At 42.3% G+C, this 16,792-nt stretch overlaps 4 protein-coding genes across 4 annotated transcripts in view; all 4 read right to left on the bottom strand.

The window, feature by feature from the left end:
* LOC138952624 (autotransporter adhesin BpaC-like) overlaps window positions 1–398 on the bottom strand; it is a 1,600-nt gene extending 1,202 nt beyond the window's left edge. Inside the window, exon 1 of the mRNA XM_070324327.1 lies at window positions 1–398. This exon is cut by the window's left edge and continues 127 nt beyond it. Within this exon, the coding sequence (XP_070180428.1) occupies window positions 1–398 (398 nt within the window).
* LOC138952620 (sulfotransferase 1C2-like) overlaps window positions 1–13,645 on the bottom strand; it is a 15,708-nt gene extending 2,063 nt beyond the window's left edge. The window contains exons 1-5 of the mRNA XM_070324324.1: window positions 13,455–13,645; window positions 10,115–10,299; window positions 8,895–8,963; window positions 8,356–8,493; window positions 1–3,839 (exon numbers count right to left, since the gene is read on the bottom strand). The exon at window positions 1–3,839 is cut by the window's left edge and continues 2,063 nt beyond it. Of these exons, the coding sequence (XP_070180425.1) occupies window positions 3,673–3,839; window positions 8,356–8,493; window positions 8,895–8,963; window positions 10,115–10,299; window positions 13,455–13,480 (585 nt within the window). The 5' untranslated portion in view covers window positions 13,481–13,645 and the 3' untranslated portion in view covers window positions 1–3,672. The remainder of the gene's footprint in view (window positions 3,840–8,355; window positions 8,494–8,894; window positions 8,964–10,114; window positions 10,300–13,454) is intronic.
* On the bottom strand, window positions 438–1,031 carry LOC138952623 (autotransporter adhesin BpaC-like). Its single transcript, XM_070324326.1, has one exon. It carries the CDS (start codon window positions 1,029–1,031, stop codon window positions 438–440), a length of 594 nt encoding a protein of 197 aa, XP_070180427.1.
* Window positions 1,071–1,832, bottom strand: LOC138952621 (autotransporter adhesin BpaC-like). Its single transcript, XM_070324325.1, has one exon. It carries the CDS (start codon window positions 1,830–1,832, stop codon window positions 1,071–1,073), a length of 762 nt encoding a protein of 253 aa, XP_070180426.1.
* Window positions 13,646–16,792: the final 3,147 nt, after the last annotated feature.

Below are 16,792 nucleotides of genomic sequence, written 5' to 3'. Positions count from 1 at the left end.
GAGTTCTCTATAGTGGCTATAGACTGACTGCCCTTGTGTATAGAGTTCACTATAGTGGCCATAGACTGCCTGCCCTTGTGTACTGAGTTCTCTATAGTGGCTATAGACTGACTGCCCTTGTGTATAGAGTTCTCTATAGTGGCCATAGACTGGCTGCCCTTGTGTACTGAGTTCTCTATAGTGGCCATAGACTGCCTGCCCTTGTGTATAGAGTTCTCTATAGTGGCTATAGACTGCCTGCCCTTGTGTATAGAGTTCTCTATAGTGGCTATAGACTGACTGCCCTTGTGTATAGAGTTCTCTATAGTGGCCATAGACTGCCTGCCCTTGTGTACGGAGTTCTCTATAGTGGCTATAGACTGCCTGCCCTTGTGTACGGAGTTCTCTATAGTAGCCATAGACTGCCTGCCCTTGTGTTTAGAGTTTATCTATAGTGGCTAAATAGACTGCCTGCACTTGTGTTTAGAGTTCTCTATAGTGGCTATAGACTGCCTGCCCTTGTGTATAGAGTTCTCTATAGTGGCCATAGACTGCCTGCCCTTGTGTATAGAACTCTCTATAGTGGCCATAGACTGCCTGCCCTTGTGTATAGAGTTCTCTATAGTGGCCATAGACTGCCTGCCCTTGTGTACTGAGTTCTCTATAGTGGCCATAGACTGCCTGCCCTTGTGTACTGAGTTCTCTATAGTGGCCATAGACTGCCTGCCCTTGTGTACTGAGTTCTCTATAGTGGCCATAGACTGCCTGCCCTTGTGTACGGAGTTCTCTATAGTGGCCATAGACTGCCTGCCCTTGTGTACTGAGTTCTCTATAGTGGCCATAGACTGCCTGCCCTTGTGTATAGAGTTCTCTATAGTGGCTATAGACTGCCTGCCCTTGTGTATAGAGTTCTCTATAGTGGCTATAGACTGACTGCCCTTGTGTATAGAGTTCACTATAGTGGCCATAGACTGCCTGCCCTTGTGTACGGAGTTCTCTATAGTGGCTATAGACTGCCTGCCCTTGTGTACGGAGTTCTCTATAGTAGCCATAGACTGCCTGCCCTTGTGTTTAGAGTTTATCTATAGTGGCTAAATAGACTGCCTGCCCTTGTGTATAGAGTTCTCTATAGTGGCCATAGACTGCCTGCCCTTGTGTATAGAGTTCTCTATAGTGGCTATAGACTGCCTGCCCTTGTGTACGGAGTTCTCTATAGTGGCGATAGACTGCCTGCCCTTGTGTACGGAGTTATCTATAGTGGCCATAGACTGCCTGCCCTTGTGTACGGAGTTCTCTATAGTGGCTATAGACTGCCTGCCCTTGTGTATAGAGTTCACTATAGTGGCCATAGACTGCCTGCGCTTGTGTATAGAGTTATCTATAGTGGCCATAGACTGCCTGCCCTTGTGTATAGAGTTATCTATAGTGGCTATAGACTGCCTGCCCTTGTGTATAGAGTTCACTATAGTGGCCATAGACTGCCTGCGCTTGTGTATAGAGTTATCTATAGTGGCCATAGACTGCCTGCCCTTGTGTATAGAGTTCTCTATAGTGGCCATAGACTGCCTGCCCTTGTGTACCGAGTTATCTATAGTGGCTATAGACTGCCTGCCCTTGTGTATAGAGTTCTTTATAGTGGCCATAGACTGCCTGCCCTTGGGTACCGAGTTATCTATAGTGGCTATAGACTGCCTGCCCTTGTGTATAGAGTTCTTTATAGTGGCCATAGACTGCCTGCCCTTGTGTACGGAGTTCTCAATAGTAGCTATAGACTGCCTGCCCTTGTGTACTGAGTACTCTATAGTGGCTATAGACTGCCTGCCCTTGTGTATAGAGTTCTCTATGGTAGCCATAGACTGCCTGCCCTTGTGTATAAGTTTTCTATGGTGGCCATAGACTGCCTGCCCTTGTGTACGGAGTTCTCTATAGTGGCCATAGACTGCCTGCCCTTGTGTATAGAGTTCTCTATAGTGGCTATAGACTGCCTGCCCTTGTGTAAGGAGTTCTTTATAGTGGCTATGAACTGCCTGCCCGTGTGTATAGAGTTCTCTATAGTGGCTATAGACTGCCTGGCCCTTGTGTACGGAGTTCTCTATAGTGGCTATAGACTGCCTGCCTTTGTGTATAGAGTTATCTATAGTGGCTATAGACTGCCTGCCCTTGTGTACGGAGTTCTCTATAGTGGCTATAGATTGCCTGCCCTTGTGTAAAGAGTTATCTATGGTGGCTATAGACTGCCTGCCCCTTGTGTATAGAGTTATCTATAGTGGCTATAGACTGCCTGCCCTTGTGTTCGGAGTTCTCTATAGTGGCTTTAGACGGCCTGCCCTTGTGTATAGAGTTCTCTATAGTGGCTACAGACTGCCTGCCCTTGTGTATAGAGTTATCTATAGTGGCTAAAGACTGCCTGCCCAACCGGCACGGTTGGCCAAGTGGTAAGGCGTCCGCCCCGTGATCGGGAGGTCGTGGGTTCGAACCCCGGCCGGGTCATACCTAAGACTTTAAAATTGGCAATCTAGTGGCTGCTCCGCCTGGCTTCTGGCATTATGGGGTTAGTGCTAGGACTGGTTGGTCCGGTGTCAGAATAATGTGACTGGGTGAGACATGAAGCCTGTGCTGCGACTTCTGTCTTGTGTGTGGCGCACGTTATATGTCAAAGCAGCACCGCCCTGATATGGCCCTTCGTGGTCGGCTGGGCGTTAAGCAAACAAACAAACTGCCCTTGTGTATAGAGTTCTCTATAGTGGCTATAGACTGCCTGCCCTTGTGTATAGAGTTATCTATAGTGGCCATAGACTGCCTGCCCTTGTGTATAGATTTATCTATAGTGGCTATAGACTGCCTGCCCTTGTGTACGGAGTTCTCTATAGTGGCTATAGACTGCCTGCCCTTGGGAAAGACCTGCACACAGGTTGGTCTGCCTGTTCTACAAAAGTGCGGTGTGTGACTGTCCCTATACTACGTACATACTGCACATGGAAGACTTGTGATAGTGGGTAGGACTATTAAAGACACCGGCACGGTCGGCCTAGTGGTAAGGTTGGCCTAGTGGTAAGGCGTCCGCCCCGTGCTCGGGAGGTCGTGGGTTCGAACCCCGGCCGAGTCATACCTTAGACTTTAAAATTGCCAATCTAGTGGCTGCTCCGCCTGGCGTCTGGCATTATGGAGTTAGTGCTAGGACTGGTTGGTCCGGTGTCCGAATAATGTGACTGGGTGAGACATGAAGCCTGTGCTGCGACTTCTGTCTTGTGTGTGGCGCACGTTATATGTCAAAGCAGCACCGCCCTGATATGGCCCTTCGTGGTCGGCTGGGCGTTAAGCAAACAAACAAACAAACTATTAAAGACATATAATACCGATACATTTTAAAAAAAACACGACGTCTCGTTTGATCTTCTCTTTCGAAGTGAAATCTCTGACGCCAAAAGTCGAAAATGTTCGAAAAACGTCATAACATGAAGAATATGAAAACATTCTGTCACTTCTTCTGCAAGTCTACCGAGGAAGTGACGGAGAATTTCAAGAACGAAGGTTGTCTCGGTGACTTCAACATATACAATAGAAAATCGATCGAAAGGTGACCACCAGGCTGTGCACGTATCGGTATCGTATATCATTAAAGATGTCTTCCGGCAGAGGTTCTTGTGGTCGTGTTGTTCAATGAGCAGCTTGCTGGCCGTGTTACCATGGAGACTAGAGCTGCGTGTTATACCTCGCGGCCAGAGGTATGTGTGAGGGCGTGCCGTCCACTGTGGCGGCTGACCTGATGACCAGTAGCTCTTTGACCTTGGCTTTGTACACCTTAGCGAACTCTTCCGCCTGCGCCACCGTGAACACATTCTTCCAGTCCCCGACCTCCCCTGGAACAAGGCAGATACAAGATATATGACATTACAAAGCGACATTATTGACAATTCCCTGGTACGAGGCAGATATAAGATATATCACATTACAAAGCGACATTATTGGCAATTCCTTGGTACGAGGCAGATATAAGATATATCACATAACAAAGCGACATTATTGGCAATCCCCTGGTACGAGGCAGATATAAGATATACATGTATATCACATTACAAAGCGACACTATTGGCAATTCCCTTGTACGAGGCAGATATAAGATATATCACATAACAAAGCGACATTATTGGCAATTCCCTGGTACGAGGCAGATATAAGATATATCACATTACAAAGCGACATTATTGGCAATTCCCTGGTACGAGGCAGATATAAGATATATCATATAACAAAGCGACATTATTGGCAATCCCCTGGTACGAGGCAGATATAAGATATTTGTCATCATTTTCACGAGTTTTCATTCACAAGCACCTGGGAAATAAATCTCATGTTCCCCGGGGAATAAATCCCCGGTTACCATAGTTGCAGGAAGCCCTATTACATGGATAATCAAAAGCAAACCCAATAGAAACGCTCGAGGATTCTTCGGCTCTTTTCATTGGCGTTTCCCCAGACCTAAACAGACGACAAGATACTGCTTTGCAAAGTTCCAAAAACCAACTGGCAAACTGGCAAAAGTAAACAAAAAAACAAAACTACTTCAATAAATTCGTCACAAACAAATGAAACCTACCGATATGTTATGTCTTCTTACAAAGTCATGGAGTGCGTGTATCTTTGTGTGAGAAACACGAACGTCAACTTCAAGTCAAACCAATTGACACCTGACACACACATTTTGACCCGTGCACAAGACGTTGTATCGACACACGAAGCACAAATAAGAAATAATGATAAAAGCAAAGAAAATAGCAACAAGATATGCAAACATCTCACAAAGCCGAGCAAGCAGATTGACAGGTCAAATGAAAAACAAAGAGGTACTGAGTCGGAAACAAGATCGCAATTCTTTCCTTCGCTGCACGACGCAAATCGTCTGTGACCTTTGACTCAACGTAGCTTCCACATTCGATTACTAAGCTTAATACTCACAACTGAAAGCCGAGGGAGTGGAATACCGAGATGAACAAACAGAACTGTGCATCCTCAAACCTGACATATTCATCCCAACATTTTATGAACTCAAAAATACAGAAAGTTGCTTTCACACGCCAGCTTTGATTGCCAGTGGTTATCCGCACGGAACTCGTGTGGTTATCAGCACGGAACCCGTGTTTCAAAGCATGGCTCCCTGTGTTGATTGTTATCTTATTTTCTCACAACCAAAATGATGACAAAAACGATGTTTGGTGGTTTGTTGTCAGACCAGCTTTTTTTGTCGGTCCTCGGGGGGCATATCGACTTTTGTTTCATATTTATTGACCGCGGCCTTCGGCCTTGGTCAATAAATATGAAACAAAAGACGATATGCTCCCCCTCGGACGACAAAAAAGCTGGTCTGTCAACAACCCATCAAACATCTTATAATATCACATTACAAAGCGACACTATTGGCAATCCCCTGGAATAAGGCAGACATAAGAAATGTCATCTGACAAAGTGACACTATATTGGCAATCAGCGATAAAAGCCCGATCAAGCAGAATGCGATAACATTTGCGATTATTTCTTTGTAAAAGCATCTGGATCAATGGGTCCCCTAATGAGCCGCTTTCTGTTTTCCAAGCCTAAGATATGACATGCAACTTCAAAAACACATAGCCTGGTTCACTCGAATAATGCTAATATGCTCCATAAGGGTCAAAGAAACGACTATCAAAGGTGCAACAAGCGCACATTCAGCCATACATTAAATCTACTTCACTCTTGGTTAAATGTGCATACAAATAAAAATAGCTGGATCTGGGGAGAGGGGGTGCAGGGATGCCTCGGTTCCGGAAGCCCAAGATATGACAAGCCTGATGCAGTGATGCCGTGTGAGATGAAATTTTATACGGCCAGTAGATTGCAGCCATTTCGGCGCATATTTACCTTTCACGGCCTATTATTCCAAGTCACACGGGTATAGGTAGACAATTATTAACTGTGCCTAAGCAATTTTGCCAGGAAAGACCCTTTTGTCAATCGTGGGATCTTTAACGTGCACACCCAATGTAGTGTACACGGGGGGAGGTTCGGACAAAGAGACAACATAGGTGTCCATTTAAGGGAGGTGTCCTTTCATCGGAGCTAGGGGACACACATCGCAGGTACCACTGTACTCCAATAAGGCCACACAAAAAAAATTGTCTGTTTAGGGTAACCCGACCGACCCTATCGATTTGGCGCCGACCCAAAAACTTTTTTTTGATTTCCAAAAAAAAAGGAAAAAAAAAAGAGGTAAAAATGCTAAAAAGAGACATTTGGCGTTTCTTTCTCTCCCTTTCTCTCTGTTTTATTTATACGTTAGTTTTGAAACATGTATTCATCAAATATAAGAAGTGAATGTTCAGCCAACATAGCATTTACACCAAAACAACAAAAACAAAAAAAACAAAAAATTTACCTACCTACCGACCCTACTTTTTTTGGTCATGTTACCCTAAACAGAAAATTTTTTTTTTTGGCCTAAGCTTTTAACAATAACGAAAGAGTCACTGGAAAAACTGTTAGCCTCTGTTAATAAGCGCAGCGCAGTAATGGCAAACGGTTTTTTTTTTACAGCATGCGCAAAGTACTTGGAGTGCATTTCTTGGGTGAAAGATTAGGGACGGTGTCAGTGGTACTCGGGTGTATGTGCACATGCAACACGGAAGTTTGTTTCTTCGGATCTATTGGTCATATGGACCAACTTCTGTTCAAACAAACTAACGGTGCTACATTGCTCAAAGCTAATTCGCTCTAATTAGGCCTGACGGTTATACCAAGGGAAAACAGCTCAAAATAAAACTTCTTCGCAAAAAACAAGCCCGTTATCGGCATGAAACAACAAGTCGCGTAAGGCGAAAATACAACATTTAGTCAAGCTGTCGAACTCACAGAATGAAACTGAACGCGTGTGTGCGTGTGTGTGTGTGTGTGTGTGTGTGTGTGTGTGTGTGTGTGTGTGTGTGCGTGTGTGTAAGTGTGTAAGTGTGCTTGTGTGAGGTTGGGTGTGTGTCAAAATGTGTTGTGCAATATGGCATGAAAATCTTTTTAGATTTGTTGTTAAAAATTACAGCTTTGTATACCATGTTTATTATCTTTTACGAAGTAATTATAGTTAAATAGTCTTTTATGTTTTTTATTTGTTCGACCTTAGGATTATGGAGTTTTATGCACTGCCTTTTATAGTTAACTAAATATTTGTATTTGAAATAGTCCATTGTAGTCGGTGTAGGCCTTAAGCTTATTTTAATCGTTTGTCCAGTATTTAATTTAATTCTCTATTTTTGTATGAACTCAAATGTTTGGTGTTCTTAGAATGTCTTGTTAGGCTAAGTTCTATTTAATCAGAGTACAGTGTTTGCGTGTGCTTATACCTAGTGATATTGTAAAGCGCATAGTGCTTTTAGTTATGCGCTAAAGAAATCTCCTTAATAAATAAATAAATAAATAACGCACTGCAATTTTTCAGCAAGACCGAATACTCGTAGCATCGTCAGTCCACCGCTCGTGGCAAAGGCAGTGAAATTGATAAGAAGAGCGGGGTAGTAGTTGCGCTGAGAAGGATAGCACGCTTTTCTGTACCTCTTCGTTTTAACTTTCTGAGCGTGTTTTTAATCCAAACATATCATATCTATATGTTTTTGGAATCAGGAACCGACAAGGAATAAGATGAAAGTGTTTTTAAATTCATTTCAAAAATTTAATTTTGATCATAATTTTTATATTTTTAATTTTCAGAGCTTGTTTTTAACCCAAACATAACATATTTATATGTTTTTGGAATCAGGAAATGATGAAGAATACGATGAACGTAAATTTGGATCGTTTTCTATAAAAAAAAAAAATTATTACAATTTTCAGATTTTTAATGACCAAAGTCATTAATTAGTTTTTAAGCCACCAAGCTGAAATGCAATACCAAAGTCCGGCCTTTGTCGAAGATTGCTTGGCCAAAATTTCAATCAATTTGATTGAAAAATGAGGGTGTGACAGTGCCGCCTCAACTTTTACAAAAAGCCGGATATGACGTCATCAAAGACATTTATCGGAAAATCGAAAAAGAAATCCGGGGATATCATTCCCAGGAACTCTCATGTCAAATTTCATAAAGATCGGTCCAGTAGTTTAGTCTGAATCGCTCTACACACGCACAGACACACACACACACACACACACACACACACACACACACACACACACACACACACACACATACACACACAAACACACACACACATACACCACGACCCTCGTCTCGATTCCCCCTCTATGTTAAAACATTTAGTCAAAACTTGACTAAATGTAAAAAGAGGTCCATATTAGGGGTCCTTCTCCTACTTTAGGTTAAATACAGATAAAAACAGACAAAAGCGTGAGCTTTGAGACAAGCGACCTGTGTTGGGAGTTGGTCAAAGTAGACGTGGGTATTGAGAACACGGGGTGAGGGCATTGCTTGCAGCTGTTCTTGTGACGTCATCTCCAGCATGCCGTCATCCTTCTCCTTCACGTCAAGTTCCTTCTGTCCTGCTCATGACGTCATAGACACGCATTTATTCATCTGAATTCCGCAGTCGATATAATTATGTAGCTAGTGGGAATTACTACGAGTCGGAGAATAATTGTGTTATGGTCACAGTATGAACAAATCTACAATACAGTATTATTTTGTCATAAGTTATCATGTGCACATTTCAAAATTGGCCCTTACTGATGAATTACACAAAACATTATATCACGAAGACATTAATTAAGTTATTATAAAGAGAGAGAGAGAGACGGAGAGAGAGAGAAAGAGAAAGAGAGAGAGAGAGAAAGAAAGAGGGAGGGGGTGGGGTGGCAACGGAGGAGATATATATAGATACACGTTTTGGAAGGCAAACCATTCCGATCAAGCTCGCACCACAATACACGTTACAGAAACCAACCATGTTTGGCGCCAGCTGACTCGTCGTTAGCGAGAAGTTGCCTGACCAACTCCCACGCCCAGTGAGTTCCTGTGCACACACAGCCAAGCAACACTGAGTAGAAACACACGTCTAATGGAGCATTTACCCGGCCTTCGGTTCGTTTATCATGCAAAAAAGAATTCTTAGCAGAAATTGCGGATCATTATCAATAATTTGAACAATGATATTGTATTATGATACTTGTATTATATTATGTTCTAGCAATTTTTACAAACAGTATTTCATCAATATTGAATTCAAACAAGTCGCGTAAGGCGAAAATACAATATTTAGTCAAGTAGCTGTCGAACTCACAGAATGAAACTGAACGCAATGCCATTTTTCAGCAAGACCGTATACTCGTAGCATCGTCAGTCCACCGCTCAAGGCAAAGGCAGTAAAATTGACAAGAAGAGCGGGGTAGTAGTTGCGCTAAGAAGGATAGCACGCTTTTCTGTACCTCTCTTTGTTTTAACTTTCTGAGCGTGTTTTTAATCCAAACATATATCTATATGTTTTTGGAATCAGGAACCGACAAGGAATAAGGTGAAAGTGTTTTTAAATTGATTTGGACAATTTAATTTTGATAATAATTTTTATATATTTAATTTTCAGAGCTTGTTTTTAATCCGAATATAACATATTTATATGTTTTTGGAATCAGCAAATGATGGAGAATAAGATAAACGTAAATTTGGATCGTTTTATACATTTTTATTTTTGTTTACAATTTTCCGATTTTTAATGACCAAAGTCATTAATTAATTTTTAAGCCACCAAGCTGAAATGCAATACCGAAGTCCGGGCTTCGTCGAAGATTACTTGACCAAAATTTCAACCAATTTGGTTGAAAAATGAGGGCGTGACAGTGCCGCCTCAACTTTCACGAAAAGCCGGATATGACGTCATCAAAGACATTTATCAAAAAAATGAAAAAAACGTATGGGGATATCAATCCCAGGAACTCTCATGTCAAATTTCATAAAGATCGGTCCAGTAGTTTGGTCTGAATCGCTCTACACGCACGCACGCACGGACACACACACACACACACACACACATACACACACACATACACCACGACCCTCGTTTCGATTCCCCCTCGATGTTAAAATATTTAGTCAAAACTTGACTAAATATAATTATAAAAAAAGAATAGAAAAGAAGAAAACGGTTCAAGGAAATAAATGGGGTCCTACCTGATTTTGGATAAGCGCACACGAGGACGTCATCAGGCCGGATGTCCAAACCACGAACTGCCCGGATGCAGTCCTCAGGGAATGGTGGGTACCGGAAGCCATCCACCTCCACAAGGTGCAAGCTACTTCCGCCTCCGTCTGGAACTCTGACCTCTGTCATGGTGCGTCTGGTCCCAAACAAGGTTCTGAGGGCAGTTGCATAAGGGAATAGAAAGTCGAGACTAATGGCTTGGGCAGTTAGTTTCAATTTTAATAGGAGGTACAGGGACTGCTAACGTTCCAAAATTAAGAATTAAAAATAAAGGAAGAGATGTTAATTTATGGATTGTTTGATAAATAAAACTACAAAAAGTGTTGTATTGCCAGTCATTAAATTTTGACAAATTAATCGCTTTTGATTTGTGGATTTTTGGTATAAAAAAGAATAATACAGGTGAATAAATATCCGCCCTTCAATCAGGGTTGGTGACTTGAAAGGGGCTATTTGAGATTCCTACACACAGCCTGCAAGATTCGCGGATTTTGAAATTAATGATCGTGTTTGATTCACATGGGAACTTGGAAAGTATGGATTCTGGTTAAAAACGAATACCTGGTGTGGTTTTACTATGTTTAGGCAAATACCCGAATGCAAGGAAGAAATTAAATTTATGAAAAGTTGGTGTGTTGTTAGACAGCTTACGCTCTGTTTTCGATGTTTCATACCTCTACCTGGCTTCAGATTACCAATTAATATTCGCGGTGGTTTTTTTCCAACAAAGCGAAATTAATTATTTTAGACAAGTACAGAAAATATGCTGTTTTTAGACTATATACGTAGTTGGAATCAAGCTAACACGTCATAGCGGTGACGGGAAAAGGCATTCAGGTGTACACAGACGTTCACAAATGCTCATAGTGCACGCACATCAGGTATTCAAATGCAGATTTCTGTACAAAAGAAAAGATAAGGCTACGTTTCTTCTTATGCCCAGAAATAGAAATGTATCCATTAAACACGGATTAACACACTTTTTTTCACACAGACAATTCCAACGATTCTTACGTCTTGCTATCCAGTGCACAAACTCCTAGCGGATGACTTTAGAAGAATAGGGTCTTGAGTTCGCACTCCATCCTTTTATGGAATTCTTCGAAAAGTGATAAGGGGTGGAAGATGGGGGGGGGGGGGGGTGGAAGATGGGGACAGCGGAACTAGGAAGCGCGGGGGAGAGGGTTGTGGGGAGATTGCAGAGGATTACTGTGTTGCTGGTAATTGGGTGGCTGTGATGTGAAAGCACTTGGCGGAGGTTAAAACATTTCTGTCCACACAGCTCATTTCCTGTGTCCACGGCTTCGTGCCGGCACTTTTAGCAACCCTGGGAGATCTCCTTGTCGCTTCCACTTCGCTAACGTCTCTAAACGTTGTACATGTTTGATGATCAAGGTCAAGGCAAAATGACTGAGATCGCCCGTCGGATATAAGTTGCATTTTGCAAGATTGACCGTTTCTGACTGTTCGTGTTGTCCGAGTTGCAAGATTGCCAGTTTTGGAGTATTTGTGTTATCAATTCCAAGATTGCTAGTTGTTGAATTATTTGTACAGTGTATTACCAATTCCAAGATTTTCAGTTCTATTGTAGTTGACATATCGTTTGCATTGCGTGTAATAGGGTGTCACTGGCGCTTGTATCTAGTCACTTAAACCATGGCATAGTTTTGCATTTTAAAAGTTCTTTGTATGTATACATATGAAAACGAGTGTCTAACGGACAAAAAATTTAAAAAAAAAAAAAAAAAAAATCCCAGTCATTCCCCGTTTTCCTCGTGCATTTCAAACCATGCGAGGGACTGACCTAAATCATTCACTGTCAGACCCTCTAAGTTGCAAAACAGCTTGGGGGACAAGCAAAGGCACAAGACACCGGTTTGAAGACTTACAAATCATCAGTGTCTTTACCCCCAATATAGTGTTCAAGAAAAGGTTCTATAAAGACAACCAAACATGTGTCTGCTTTGTTACGTTATATCTTGCTGCAAAAAATACTTTAGAAAGAAACACGAAAAAAAGTTCCTCTTCTGTAATGTACTGAGTTCAATATCGGGTGCCTATGCCTCTGACCTTTTTTGGATTACTACTTTATTTTTTCCCCTAATTAATGCAAGAATGTCTCTGTAGCGCAACGGTTAGCGTACTGTGTTTTGAGTCGGCAGGTCGTGTAGGTTCGAGCCCTGTCAGCGCGGTATTCTTTTAATTTTATTTGATTGTTTCTTTACTCTCTGTGACTGCTTCTGATTCGTTTGTGTTGTGGTTGTATGGAAGCCTCATTGTTCGGTGTATGCTGGTAACGTTCACACTCCAACCGACACACAGACTCAGTGTTGGTCTAGTTCCTTTTAATTGGTGACGGTAGAGAGAGATTTGTGAAAACTGTGGGCAAAACAAAAACACATATAAGCCCTTACAGAATTTCAACTATTAACTTCATATTTCTTGCTTATAAACTGAAGAGAGAAAAAAGAGTAGAGCGAATGAAAAAAGAAAAGAAGAGAGAGAAACATGAAAGAGACACAGAACATGAGAAAGAAGGCGAGAAAGGACGGAGAGAAGTAGAAGTAAACAAGGAAACAAAGGAAGGAAGAGAGAGAGAGAGAGAGGAGGAACACTGACCGACAGACGGAGAGAGAGAGAAAAACGAACAGACCGACAGAGAGAGAGAGAGAGAGAGAGAGGAGGAACACTGACCGACAGACGGAGAGAGAGAGAAAAACGAACAGACCGACAGAGAGAGAGAGAGAGAGAGAGAGGAGGAACACTGACCGACAGACGGAGAGAGAGAGAAAAACGAACAGACCGACAGAGAGAGAGAGAGAGAGAGAGAGGAGGAACACTGACCGACAGACGGAGAGAGAGAGAAAAACGAACAGACCGACAGAGAGAGAGAGAGAGAGAGAGAGGAGGAACACTGACCGACAGACGGAGAGAGAGAGAAAAACGAACAGACCGACAGAGAGAGACAGAGAGAGAGAGAGAGAGAGAGAGGAGGAACACTGACCGACAGACGGAGAGAGAGAGAAAAACGAACAGACCGACAGAGAGAGAGAGAGAGAGAGAGAGAGAGAGAGAGAGAGAAACGAACAGACCAACAGACGGAGAGAGAGAAACAGACAAACCAATAAAAGAAGACAAAGTCAGACAGACAAACAGAATGGAAAGAAAAATAAAAGAAAACGTGAGCATACACCACATCAATTAATACGATATTTCTCACACACAAGAGAAAAAGGGAAGCAAAAGTAAGCATACACAACATGAGTTAATACAAGATTTCTTAGACACAAACAAATAATTTTCCCTTACCGTATTCCAGGTTCACACAACTCCATCACAACACAACCCTCTCAGTGGAAGGACATAGGACGACAAATCTCAACACCCAAAACTGACTAACATCAACACCTTCGAACTCACAAAACTGAATAATAGCTCACCATAAAACTGCAAAGCACACGCAAAAACACGTTCTCATGAAACACTAAACAAACAAACAGTTTCACGAGACTGCTTGATCAAGGCTGAACTCGCAAAGCTGATACACAAAAAACACACACACACACAAAACGAAAGTAAGGGACGTTTCACGAGCAACAAACAACAAACTTGTCCACATGTCATGAATCACTTAAACAATACAACTGAATACAAAAAAAGAGAGTTCAAAAACCTGATTTAAAAAAGAGGCCCTGCACGGGCAGGCACACTCTCCTTTGTTTTGTTTTATTTTACTCTATTCCAAAGCATTTATGGTGATCAATTGCAATACTGACCAACGCTCGCCAGGTACTGATTTGGTATTGATCACTGCGGAATTCGTTGCGGCCAACCACTGAAGCAACCCCCTAAGTGTAAATGTTTTGAGGTATAAAACATACCTTGGTATTATGTCAATTCTTTTTGCATTTTAATCAGATATGATAAAAACAAAAATGTCAATCTAGATCAGGCTTAGACGCAGAAAGACTTGTATTTAGGCAACATGACTGATGAGCGACTCAGTGACTCGTAGCGAGAGATGCAGTTCTTATATACATGTACCTGTGTAACGAGATTCTGTCGAAGTAATTCGATGCTAACCCTGCAGACTTTTGTATTGCCGCAATTAAAACACATTTATTTTGTTGGTAGCTGTTTGTTTCCTTGTGGATGTGTTATGTGCAATTAAACGGGTACGGACACACGTTTTACACATGGGTTACACGAGTTGCAAAGTATTTGAAACGACGGTATTGCTGTATATACAGTGGTGCCTGTGTTGAAAGGCGAATACCATTTGGACCAGTCATGAGCGATGGAACATTGTACGCGGGGAATCTTGACAGGCACGTTTTAGAAGAAATAATAATGAAAGTGACAATAAAAGGTGTTTTTTTCAAGCGAGGTGTCCGCAATCTGCATGACAAAATATAGCTCTTAATTTATCAACATCGCTCGATCTTTTCTCTTACGTATTGTGTGTGTGTGTGTGTGTGTGTGTGTGTGTGTGTGTGTGTGTGTGTGTGTGTGTGTGTGTGTGTGGGTGTGTGTAAGCGCGCGCGCGTGCTGCGTCCGTTTCAGTGAATGATTTCTAAAAAAAAGTCTTGATGATTTTAGTGGCATTCAGAACTAATGTGAATTAGATTTTTTTCAAACCGCCCGGCACTACAAGGCATTTATTCTTGTTTTTAAAAGGACATAAAAATGTTATAGTATTTGAGTCTTGAATTGCGATTTATTTATATTAATGAGCACACACACAAACTTGCCCCCCCCCCCCCCCCCCCCCTAAAAAAAAGAACCATATTTTATAAACAGAACAGGAAAAGCGCGCATTATTCATAAAAAAAAATGATAGCGTTGGCAGAGCTCGAACCAGCGAGTTCAGGAACCGCAGCGCAACGCTATACCACTGACCTATGCGGATATCTGTCGAAAAAGGAACATTTAGGAATGCCTATTTTGTGAGATGCAAAACACACGGCAAAGCTCACTGTGCAACCCGACTCAGTAAAAGGAAAGGCCCGTTGGCAGACTATGTCGTGTGAATTAGGTCAGTTCGACCGTCGCTTACCCCGCCGCTTTGTACGAAAAGTTGGATGATATCTGCACGGTCTTCCTACTGCCGGCTCAGTTATTTTTTTTTTGTTACTTTTTTTTGTGTGCCGCAGTCACGTAGGCCATCTCCAGTTATACACGTTTGAACAAACCGTTATCATATGATATTTCGTTAGGTTTTGGACTTATGTGTGTTTATGCCTGCTGGTTTCGATAAAAGATAAAAACAGAAGTGAATCACTGGTGCCGGTCGTCGGTGATATTGGGGAAGGGCCCCGAATTTAGCTGATAACTGGTTTGTTTTATCGCAAAGAGCTTGGTGGTTGTTCTCTGTTCTGTTCTTATTAGAACAAATTAGCTTTGACATTAAGCAAAACTTAAAACCCGAAAAAAACCCAGAAAGGGTTACTATAGCGAATTAAATTAATTCTGAGAGCTCTTGCGTCGTTATTTACCTTGAACGAGAGGTGGTCCATACTAGGAGCCGACCCTTATTATAATTAAAGAATATGAAGTGGGATGATTGCAGAATTGGTGTGTTTTGATCATTGGTGTCCGAGGGTTCACGTGCAACATCCTGTACCATCCTACCACACACTGATTGTAGTCTGGCGGGATTTCTTCTTACTGTCTTGCGCACAAAGAGCTGATCGCCATCCAACAGATGTGTCTGTCACCGGGCCAGCTCAGGCACAGCCTTTCCCCACTACCCCGTGCAACCCGGCCCCCCCCCCTCTCTCTCTCTCTCTCTCTCTCTCTCTCTCTCTCTCTCTCTCTCTCTCTCTCTATCTATCTCTATCTCTGTTTTTTCTTGTCACCCTCGAAAAATAAAGATTTGTCATTGTCATTCTCTCTCTCTCTCTCTCTCTCTCTCTCTCTCTCTCTCTCTCTCTCTCTCTCTCTCTCTCTCTCTCTCTCTCTCTCTCTCTCTCGCAAGCTCTCTCTCGTTCTCTCTCTCTCTCTCTCTCTCTCTCTCTCTCTCTCTCTCTCAAGCTCTCTCTCTCAAGCTCTCTCTCTCTCTCTGCCTGGACGGTCGTTGCTGGGCTGCTGATGGAGGTGTGGTGGTGGCGGCTGATGGAAATGGGCGTCTTATCTGCCGCTTGATTGGACTGACAGCACCACTCAGCACCACGGCAACCATTCCACCAAGGCCGTGCTGGGCCATTCTCTGTGCTGTGATCAATAGATAAAATCAAGTCAAGTGAAAACAAAAATCAAGTCATGTCAATTGAAGTCAAGAGAACTTTGATATCTCAAACACGAGAAATGACGGTGGTGGTGCATTACACAACGGACGCGGCACTAAAAGATTACCAGCATGTATAATACAAACCAAGAATATTCAGCTTTTAAGTTATTACACCTAAGGCGCCATTTTAGAAAGTTTTCTGACGATTTGGACATTAACAAGATCAAGGGACATTCGCTGTACTGTAATTTTGAAACACCTGCAATAATTTGTTCAAAACTGATCATCCGAAACTATGCGGTTTGCTATGCCCAGCTGTGTCAGGAGTCCGGACTTCCGTTCGTCATTTGTATAGATTTGAATTAAAAAAAAGAACGCTAATTCTAAGACCTTCCTCGTGTGTGATGTCATCTATAAT

This window comes from Littorina saxatilis, linkage group LG17 (assembly GCF_037325665.1).
Source record: "Littorina saxatilis isolate snail1 linkage group LG17, US_GU_Lsax_2.0, whole genome shotgun sequence".
NCBI lineage: Eukaryota > Metazoa > Mollusca > Gastropoda > Littorinimorpha > Littorinidae > Littorina > Littorina saxatilis.
This window is presented reverse-complemented; position numbering and strand designations above follow the sequence as displayed.